Source organism: Salvelinus fontinalis, chromosome 17 (assembly GCF_029448725.1).
Source record: "Salvelinus fontinalis isolate EN_2023a chromosome 17, ASM2944872v1, whole genome shotgun sequence".
Classification (NCBI taxonomy): domain Eukaryota; kingdom Metazoa; phylum Chordata; class Actinopteri; order Salmoniformes; family Salmonidae; genus Salvelinus; species Salvelinus fontinalis.
Genome location: NC_074681.1, coordinates 4,054,330 through 4,065,200, shown reverse-complemented (window position 1 = coordinate 4,065,200; position 10,871 = coordinate 4,054,330). Strand labels below are relative to the sequence as shown.

Sequence of the window (10,871 nt, the reverse complement as noted above, 5' to 3'; positions counted from 1 at the left end):
GAAGAGAACCAGGGCAGGCTGGTGTTAAGACTAAGGGAATCCCTTAAGGACTACTGATTTGGGTTGTGTCGCAAATGGCACCCTATTCTCTATATAGTGCATTACTTTAGACAAGAGCCTTGGTCAAAAGTAGTGCACTACACAGGGAATAGAGTGCTATTTGGGATGCGCTAGTGGCCACAGTATGGAAAGTGTGTACACATAACACGTTGCCTGAGGTAAATGTTCTATTTTGAGACTGTAGCTCGTTCCTGGCTCACTCAGGAGAGCTCCAAGGTGTGTGTTGGAGCTTATCTTCCCTTCACCCTGTGAGGCTGTGGGCAATGTACATCAACGCTAAGCGGTTGCTATAGATTATGGTAACTGTGACTTTGATGGAACGTTGGGTTCTTTGAGAGTTTATCCATTTGGTTTTTGAACTTTTGTAACTGCAACTGTAACTTTTTGAATGTTTGCCATGTCCCTTTTGTGTTGTTGGTCTTCTTTGAACTCTTAACATTGTCTTTCTTTTGGTTCAACATGAAAAGGGCAGAAAGTGTATTTGCGATAGCAAGAAAATCCAACTCAGCTAACAATTCCAAACTACTGATTTCAAATAAGAACACCAAACAATCAGTTCATCAACAGAAGCAATACACAACAGTTCAATATGTGTATTTGTGTTTCCTTAGAATATATTTGTTTTTTTGTTGTTGTTTGTTTTGATTTTTTACAGAAAAGGGGGTTACATTTTGTACAATTGGACTAGATGAAACAATGAATAATTATGTTAATTTCATGACAGAGATATAATGGCGCCTGTTGAATCATACTGTCTGTTCATACAAACTACAAATTCCTTTTCACTTTTGAAATAAATATATTTACAGCATATATTATCATAAACATATTCAGAGTAAGACCTGTGGTTATTTAGTTGTAGCTTGCTGCTCTTGCCTTGAATGTTCAGGGGTACCCCCATATGTTTAGGGGACCCCCATACTGTAAATGACTGTATTATCTCCACACATGCTTCTCCTTTTTACTTTAAGCCAAAGAGGGAATACTATGGGTGTAAATAATTGGACACTCTTGGACATTGGACATTTTTGAATATGGGCTAACACCCACCGGAGCAGTATGGCTCTGACACATACTTAACTTTTTTCTGTCATTGTGTGTGTCCCATATGGAATCCTATTCCCTATATAGTGCATTAGAGTTTGGGCAATAGCACCCTTTTCCCTACAGTGTATAGTGCACTGTATAGGGAATAGGATGCCATTTGGTCTCCATCATGCCAGTCACCATATATGAGTCAGAGGTGTACTACCCTGATTATAAGGGGACCAAAAGACAAAGAAGAAAATAGGGTGGGAATGTTGACCAGAAAAGGTACCAAAAGATTGAAATCAGTAAGAGAGAAGCAACATGGTCAGTTTGCTGAGGAAGAAGAGCAGAAAGAACGGGAGTTCTGTAGATTCCTTCTCTGTTGAGTGTGAACACAAATGTCTTGAAAAGCAGTTGTAGATATCAATGAACATGAGTTCTTCCAAAACATAACCACCAGAGAAAACTCGTTTCTCAATGACAGAAAACAATTAGACATATATCTCTTTGTTTCAGATTCGGGAAGAAAAAAAAACTAGATTTGACCTTAGCTGTAAAGTTTTACGAATTATCTCCAATGATGATTGTGAGAGTAACCTGCTGGGTATATAAGACTAACCAATGAGCATAAAATGACCATAACCCCGTGTGGGGGTTTTGAGGCAACATTACGTTTGTTTGTGTGATGATGTTGTTCAGAAAGAGAAGAACTGAATGATAAAAACATACAAAATTCAACAAGAAAAAAAAAACAATGCAAAATATGATAACATTCTTCAATAACATTTCAATAATATTTTCAAAAAATAAATGAATACTTCCTATTTATCCATAGTCCACAAGCGTAATGAGAGTGTAGTCACATTCACCTCTCAGCCCAGCAGACAGACAGACAGACTGACTGACACATCCATTGTGAGGGGGGTGTTGATTGGCTAAGATGGAAGGTTCAAGCTTAGCTGTCCTGTCATTATCCACAGGTCCACAGATTCTCAATCCCCGACTGAAGATTCCCACAGTTCTTCTTCTTTATCTCTTATGTCATCGTATAAAATGTATGCTTATCATATATAGAATGTCTCCTCATCATATAGAACATCTCCTCATCGTATAGAATGTCTCCATATCATATATAGAATGTCTCCATATCATATATAGAATGTCTCCTCATCATATAGAACGTCTCCTCATCGTATAGAATGTCTCCATATCATATATAGAATGTCTCCTCATCATATAGAATGTGTGCTCGTCATGTAGAATGTCAGCTCTTCATATAGAATATCTCCTTGTCATATAGAATGTCTCCTCATTGTATAGAATATCTGCTCGTCATTTAGAATGTCTCCTTGTCAAATAGAACGTCTCAATGTATAGAATGTCTGCTCTTCATATAGAATGTCTGCTCTTCATATGAAATGTCTCCTTGTCATATAGAATGTCTCCTCATCGTATTGAATGTCAGCTCGTCATATAGAATGTCTCCTTGTCATATAGAATGTCTCCTCGTCATATAGAATGTTCCTCATAATATAGAATGTCTGCTCATCATATAGAATGCCTCCTTGTCATATACAATGTCTTCTCATTGTATAGAATGTCTGCTCGGCATATAGAATGTCTGCTCGTCATATAGAAATACTCCTTGTGATATAGAATGTCTCCTCATCATATAGAATGTCTCTTAGGCATTGAAAATGTCTCCTCATCATATAGAATGTCTCCTTGTCATATAGAATGTATCCTAGGCATTTAAAATGTCTCCTCATCATATAGAATGTCTCCTTGTCATATAGAATGTCTGCTCTTCATATGGAATGTCTCTTCATCCTGTAGAATGTCTGCTCATCATATAGAATATCTCCTTGTCATTTAGAATGTCTCCTCATCGTATAGAATGTCTGCTTGTCATTTAGAATGTCTCCTCATCGTATAGAATGTCTCCTTGTCATATAGAATGTCTCCTTGTCATATAGAATGTCTGCTTGTCATATAGAATGTCTCATCATATAGAATGTCTGCTTGTCATATAGAATGTCTCCTTGTCATTTAGAATGTCTCTTCAACGTATATAATGTCTCTTTGTCATTTAGAATGTATCCTCATTGTATAGAATGTCTCATTGTCACATGGAATGTCTCCTTGTCATTTAGAATGTCTCATCATATAGAATGTCTGCTTTTCATATAGAATGTCTCCTTGTCATTTAGAACGTCTCATCATATAGAATGTCTCCTAGGCATTTAAAATGTCTCATCATATAGAAGGTCTCCTTGTCATATAGAATGTCTGCTCTTCATATGGAATGTCTCTTCATCCTGTAGAATGTCTCCTCATCGTATAGAATGTCTGCTTGTCATATAGAATGCCTCCTTGTCATATAGAATGTCCCCTTGTCATATGGAATGCCTCCTTGTCATATAGAATGTCTCCTCATCATATATAATGTCTCCTTGTCATATAGAATGTCCCCTTGTCATATAGAATGTCTCCTTGTCATATAGAATGTCTCATTGTCACATGGAATGTCTCCTCAACATATAGAATGTCTCATTGTCATATAGAATGTGCCCTTGCCATATAGAATGTCTCATTGTCACATGGAATGTTTCCTCATCATATAGAAAGACTCCTTGTCATATATAATGTCCCCTTGTCATATAGAATGTCTCCTTAACATATAGAATGTCCCCTTGTCATATAGAATGTCTCCTTATCATATAGAATATCCCCTTCTCATATAGAATGCCTGCTCCTCATATAGAATGTCCCCTTGTCATATAGAATGCCTGCTCCTCATATAAAATGTTTCTTTAAAATCATTCTGCTGGCGTGTAACAACTCTGATAAATACATACACACACATGCACAATCATACTGGTTCATAATATAAATCATGTAAAAAATCATATTTTCTTGTTGGATCCTCTGTCCTGCATCTGTTGCAGTTAGTCAGTCAGTCCCTTCCTCTCGCCTGTAGCTATAATCTGTCCTGCATCTGTTGCAGTTAGTCAGTCAGTCCCTTCCTCTCGCCTGTAGCTATAATCTTGTCTGCATTCTGATTGTCCACCCTTTTTCCAAAGTATGCACTTTCCCACTCCTTGTCATGGTGTTAAAAACATTGAATTGGTGTAACCATTGGCTGGAGGGAGTTGTTAGATCCACCATTGTCAGATCCACCATTGTTAGATCCACCATTGTTAGATTCGTGACGGAGAATATGCATGTGCACACTTCTAGAGAAGTGTGGAGAATCGGGATGCAGCCGGTTGCTGTGGTGCTGATGACTGGCTCCCTCTATACGTTAGTCTCCAGGCCATTCATGTCGATGGAGCAGTGGTCCTTGTCCTTGTGCTCCCTCTTGTGTTGGGCAGCGTGGGGGTTCCTCTTCCTCTGCTCCGGCCGTACCCCCTCCTCCAGCTGCATCAGACGAGCCACGTCCGGGCCCTCTGGTCCGCAGGGAGGGTGCTGGTACCCACCGTTCTTCTGGTACGTCATCATCTGCTGGATGCTGATCATGGGCTTGGTCTCACAAATCAGAGGCACCTGCAGGAGGGTACAAGAAGGAAATAATAGCTTAATTTGTGCCAGAGCAATGTATTCCCTATGAAAAACAAATAGATGGCCTTGGATCTGACTATTGGATCAAAATATATTTTGCTGCATCCATAGAAACGATCAGAGGCACCTTCAGGACACATTGGCGAATAAGAAACTAAAAATGGAAAGGCCAGCATTCACACGTAAATTGCAATTGAAGCTTTGTTTTAATGTTCTTTAATCTCATGTTTAATAATAGACCACCCATAAATGTAGAAGAAACCAATCTGTGAATTTGTGCAGAAACAAATAATTCCCTATGTTATTAAACAAATAGACGGTCCAGGATCTCACTACAGGATCAGAGGTTTGTATTGCGTACAGAGAAATTAGGAAAAGAATCAGGATTAGTTAAGTGAGATGAAGTGTAAATAGAATTGAGAAGCTCATAAATATTAGAGTAAGAGGGTCAAAACCTAATGAACTCTGTGTGATTGCCTTTGAATATAATGGGAATGATAAACTTCATGGTGCCTTTAGCAGAAAGACTGAACGATAGGAGCCATAGTCAGAATTGTAATATCTGTATTCAACAGAGAGATTGGGTGATAGGACTCTTAGTCAGAATTGTAATATCTGTATTCAACAGAGAGATTGAGTGATAGGACTCTTAGTCAGAATTGTAATATCTGTATTCAACAGAGAGTTTGGGTGATAGGACTTTTAGTCAGAATTGTAATATCTGTATTTAACAGAGAGATTGGGTGATAGGACTCTTAGTCAGAATTGTAATATCTGTATTCAACAGAGATTGGGTGATCGGAGGCAAATAAATGTTTGGGTCTCTTCTCGACTTTTGTAGACGTGTTCTACTGTGGTATGTACTACAGTGTAACATTCTCCAAGGTTCTGACCAGTTACCACTCCTCCTCCTCTTCAGGAAGACAGTCAGTTCACTGTACACAATGGAAATAAAACTTCCTCGAATGGAAAGTTGAGAGTGTCTGGCAGGCATTGTGATGCCAGGTTAGGGTATTTCTCACCTGCTCTCCTTCCTTGACAAAGTCTTTTCTACAGATGTGAGCCATGATCCCCGTGGCCAGGGCATCTCCCATCACATTGACCATGGTCCTGAAACGGTCCCTGGAACACAAAATGAAGGTTCAGCTGCCTTGATGGTGCTGGGAGGCTCTGTGGTGAACTGGCACTGGAGCTGCAGTCCATACTAGTAGTCTTGTAAGACACAACACTATACAATTACAGTAGCAGGGTTTTTGTGGCATATTGACATCAATTTGTTATATATTTGAAAATCACCTTGTCATAATGTCTCAGTAAAACGTTAATAACATTTTACCCTGTAAAATACGACCTACTTTGTTTTGGTTATCAACACCTGAACCTTTATTGCTATATGTAAAAGCATTGATAAAACTAAACAACAGAGAAGACAAACTATACTTACAACGCCCAGTCTACAGCGATGATGAGAGTGATGTCATCAGTGGGCAGGCCCACCGAGGTTAACACGATCACCATGGTGACCAATCCGGCCTGTGGGATTCCAGCTGCACCAATACTGGCAGCCGTAGCTGTGATACTGGAAACGAAAGAGGAAATGCTATTAGTGACCTTGACTGGATTATTGCAGATCGGTACTGTGTCCAACACCTGCCAAATGATGCCTATGTACAACCCTCTAGTTGATTCTATTGTAGGCTATTGATCATGGCAGCATCCCAAACAGCACCCTATTCCCTATTTTTCCCTAAATAAAGGTGAAATAAAAAAATGTAGTGCACTACTGGGCTCTGGTCAAAAGTAGCAAACTGCATATGGAATAGGGTGCCATTTGGGACACAGCCCATGAGGGACAGAAAAAGAGGAAGAGAGAGAAGAAAGACAGAAAGAGAGAGTGAAGAAAGACAGGAAGAGAGAGTGAATAAATACAGGAAGAGAGAGTGAAGAAAGACAGGAAGAGAGAGTGAATAAATACAGGAAGAGAGAGTGAAGAAAGACAAAGAGAGAGTGAAGAAAGACAAAGAGAGAGTGAAGAAAGACAGGAAGAGAGAGTGAAAAAAGACAGGAAGAGAGAGTGAAGAAAGACAGGAAGAGAGAGTGAAGACAGACAGAAAGAGAGTGTGAAGAAAGACGGTGAGGCTCTGAAATCATTGGTTTCTTGGTGTGTGATGTAATGATCGAATTTGACCAATAATCCTTGACCTGTGATTCTGACATACAGTACACAGCATATACTGTACCGTACGTCCCCCCACAAGGACACCGTACGTCCCCCCACACGGACACCGTACATCCCCCCCACACGGACACCGTACATCCCCCCACAAGGACACAGTACCTCCCCCCACAAGGACACCGTACATCCCCCCCACAAGGACACAGTACCTCCCCCCACAAGGACACAGTACCTCCCCCCACAAGGACACCGTACATCCCCCCACACGGACACAGTACATCCCCCCACAAGGACACAGTACTTCCCCCCACAAGGACACCGTACCTCCCCCCACAAGGACACCGTACATCCCCCCACACGGACACAGTATATCCCCCACAAGGACACCGTACCTCCCCCCACAAGGACACCGTACATCCCCCCACAAGGACACAGTACCTCCCCCCACAAGGACACAGTACCTCCCCCCACAAGGACACAGTACTTCCCCCCACAAGGACACAGTACTTCCCCCCACAAGGACACAGTACATCCCCCCACAAGGACACAGTACATCCCCCCACAAGGACACAGTACCTCCCCCCACAAGGACACAGTACTTCCCCCCACAAGGACACAGTACTTCCCCCCACAAGGACACAGTACCTCCCCCCACAAGGACACAGTACTTCCCCCCACAAGGACACAGTACTTCCCCCCACAAGGACACAGTACCTCCCCCCACAAGGACACAGTACTTCCCCCCACAAGGACACAGTACTTCCCCCCACAAGGACACGGTACTTCCCCCCACAAGGACACGGTACTTCCCCCCACAAGGACACGGTACTTCCCCCCACAAGGACACAGTACCTCCCCCCACAAGGACACAGTACTTCCCCCCACAAGGACACAGTACTTCCCCCCACAAGGACACAGTACTTCCCCCCACAAGGACACAGTACTTCCCCCCACAAGGACACGGTACTTCCCCCCACAAGGACACGGTACTTCCCCCCACAAGGACACAGTACTTCCCCCACACGGACACAGTACATCTCCCCACACGGACACAGTATGTCCCCCCACAAGGACACAGAGATACACAGGCTGCTTGACATTTGACATGACATGGGCTGTTACGGTGACCATATTACCGCCACACTGGTGGTCAATTCATGCATAATCGAATGGCACCCTATTCCCTTTAGAGTGCACTACTTTTGACCAGAATGCAATGTTCAGAATGTTCACTCTAAAGGGAACAGAATGCCATTTGGAACACACTCTCTGACACACTCTCTGACACACTCTCTGACACACTCTCTGACACACTCTCTGACACACTCTCTGACACACTCTCTGACACACTCTCTGACACAGCCTCTAGGGAGGGGACGTCACAGATGGACTATCGTTCCAAACAGCCAAACGTCACGGGAATAAAACAGGACGCTACAGAAGAATATTAAAAGCCCTCCTGATAATTCTGTCGTGACAAGAGAGCTGAGTTATACAGGTCATATGGGTCTTACTGCCAGGAGATTACTGCCTGCCTGGCCAAAGTCGGCTCGCGTCCCAAGCGGTACCTTATTCTCCATAAAGTGCACTACATTTGACCAAAGCCCTATAGGCCCTGGTCAAAAGTAGTGCACTATACAGGAAATAGGGTGCCATTTGGAAAGCAGGAGTCTGTGACGAGTAAAGGAGGATAGGACAGGCCTGCTTAATGTTATTACAGTTTAACATGTCATTAAATCAGGGGAGGGCAAGGCCATTTTACACCGTAGGTCTACAGGGGGAGGAGTGTGTGTGTGTGTGTGTGTGTGTGCGTGCGTCTGACTGTCTCTGCTATGTAATAACCACTGATTTAAGGATTTACTTTACGGGGTACATCACTGTGAAGTAAGCCGTAGTACAGTCACATGTCACATTTACATTTATCTACGTGCTTGATTCAGTATAATCTCATAATATTCATTAATTCATCCTCAAAACTGTAACACTAGATTCATTTCTGTGCTTCACAAACCGCAAAGCTACAGATGTGTTGTACCCTTGCTATTTTGGTCAAAATAATTCCACAGGGAATATACATAAATGGATGATTTAGCAATCAATAATCAATATGATAATCAATGTGTTTCAATGAAGGAAGTTCCATTTCGGTAATTAGAGCTTTCACTACAACCACTTCCAGGTTTCTGACCAGGAAGTCCCCCACTGGGCACAGACGTCAGTTCAAAGTCTAGTTGTGATTTACATTTGGTTGAGTTGTCAACTAACCTGAATTCAGCGTGAAATCAACAGCAAATGTCACCATGTCATTGGATTTAGGTTAAAAGTTGATTGAAAAAAAATGAAATACCCTTACGTAGATGTCTTTTTGCAAATCCAATCAGATTTCCACATTGATTCAACACACGGAGGGGTAAAAACTTTGACTCAACCAGTTGTTGCCCAGTGGGCAGGCTGTTTGTTGATGCCACATGTTCTGATTAGGACTTCTTTCTACAGTGTTCAATAAGTCAGTTTGTAATTGTGATGCCCCATGCATCCCTTTTCATACTAAAGCTGGGGTTCAGTCCAGTTGCGCTTGTAGCTAACGCAGCTTTTAAAGGCAATATTACCGCGCCAGTGGAGATCGAACTAAAGTTAATACTGCAGATGTCGGCTTTATTGTCAGGCGCGAACACAGTTTTGGATTGAATCCCGGCATAAAACACTATAACCCTTTTTCAAGTAAGTTGTTTATCTTCTAAGACTATATAGGCTACATACCTGTATTATACAAGCTATGTAGGCTACATACCTGTATTATAAAAGCTATGTAGGCTACATGTCTGTATTATAAAGGCTATAAAGGCTATATAGGCTACATACCTGTACTATAAAGGCTATATAGGCTACATACCTGTACTATAAAGGCTATATAGGCTACATACCTGTATTATACAAGCTATGTAGGCTACATGTCTGTATTATAAAGGCTATAAAGGCTATATAGGCTACATACCTGTATTATAAAGGCTATATAGGCTACATACCTGTATTATACAAGCTATGTAGGCTACATGTCTGTATTATAAAGGCTATAAAGGCTATATAGGCTACATACCTGTACTATAAAGGCTATATAGGCTACATACCTGTATTATACAAGCTATGTAGGCTACATACCTGTATTATAAAAGCTATGTAGGCTACATGTCTGTATTATAAAGGCTATAAAGGCTATATAGGCTACATACCTGTACTATAAAGGCTATATAGGCTACATACCTGTACTATAAAGGCTATATAGGCTACATATCTGTACTATAAAGGCTATATAGGCTACATAGCTTTAATATAAAGGCTATATAGGCTACATAACTTAATATAAAGGCTAAATAGGCGTTATACCTGATGGTTATGATCTGGCCAAAGTCTAGCTCGTAGTTGTTGACCTGGGCGATGAAGATGGCTGCCACGGCCTCGTAGAGCGCTGTCCCGTCCATGTTGATGGTGGCGCCCACGGGGAGCACGAAGCGGATGATGCGTCGGTCGATGTGGTTGTTCTCCAGGAGGCACTTGAAAGTGATGGGCAGCGTGGCCGAGCTGGGGAGAAAATGATTAGATGAAACACGCTCAACTCTATTGTCTCAGGAAGTAGTCAACTTCCGAGCTAGGTAAGGGGACAAACAGAGGACCACCTTGTGACGCAGATCACGTGAACAAAAAACTGTTCATCAATTTCTATTCATGACTTTCCTTGAAGTTATAATTTCACACTTCAACAGGTGACATTCTCACCCCAGGTAGTCTGTGTTTACTGACTCGGGCAAGAAGAAGAACGAGAAGAAAAGTTTATTTTAAAATCTTACAGCAAGGCGTTTGTCTAGTTGAAACTCAGTCTCGAAATGTAATGAAATTTAGTCTGTGACACTTTGAAGGTAATGTAAACAATGTTTTCACTGAGGATAGTACTGAGGATAGTACTGAGGATAGTACTGAGGATAGTACTGAGGATAGTACTGAGGATAGTACTGAGGATAGTACTGAGGATAGTACTGAGGATAGTACT

The 10,871-nt window shown here is 41.7% G+C and overlaps 1 protein-coding gene across 2 annotated transcripts in view; it reads right to left on the bottom strand.

Annotated features, from left to right (window-relative positions):
* Positions 1 to 667: 667 nt before the first annotated feature.
* The window catches only part of slc1a7a (solute carrier family 1 member 7a), a 236,422-nt gene continuing 226,218 nt past the window's right edge, over positions 668 to 10,871 (bottom strand). Inside the window, exons 8-11 of one of the 2 annotated variants that reach the window (XM_055865925.1) lie at positions 10,211 to 10,405; positions 6,095 to 6,229; positions 5,668 to 5,772; positions 668 to 4,636 (exon numbers count right to left, since the gene is read on the bottom strand). In XM_055865925.1, the coding sequence (XP_055721900.1) occupies positions 4,387 to 4,636; positions 5,668 to 5,772; positions 6,095 to 6,229; positions 10,211 to 10,405 (685 nt within the window). In that variant the 3' untranslated portion in view covers positions 668 to 4,386. The remainder of the gene's footprint in view (positions 4,637 to 5,667; positions 5,773 to 6,094; positions 6,230 to 10,210; positions 10,406 to 10,871) is intronic. The other variant, XM_055865924.1, reaches the window with a different exon arrangement.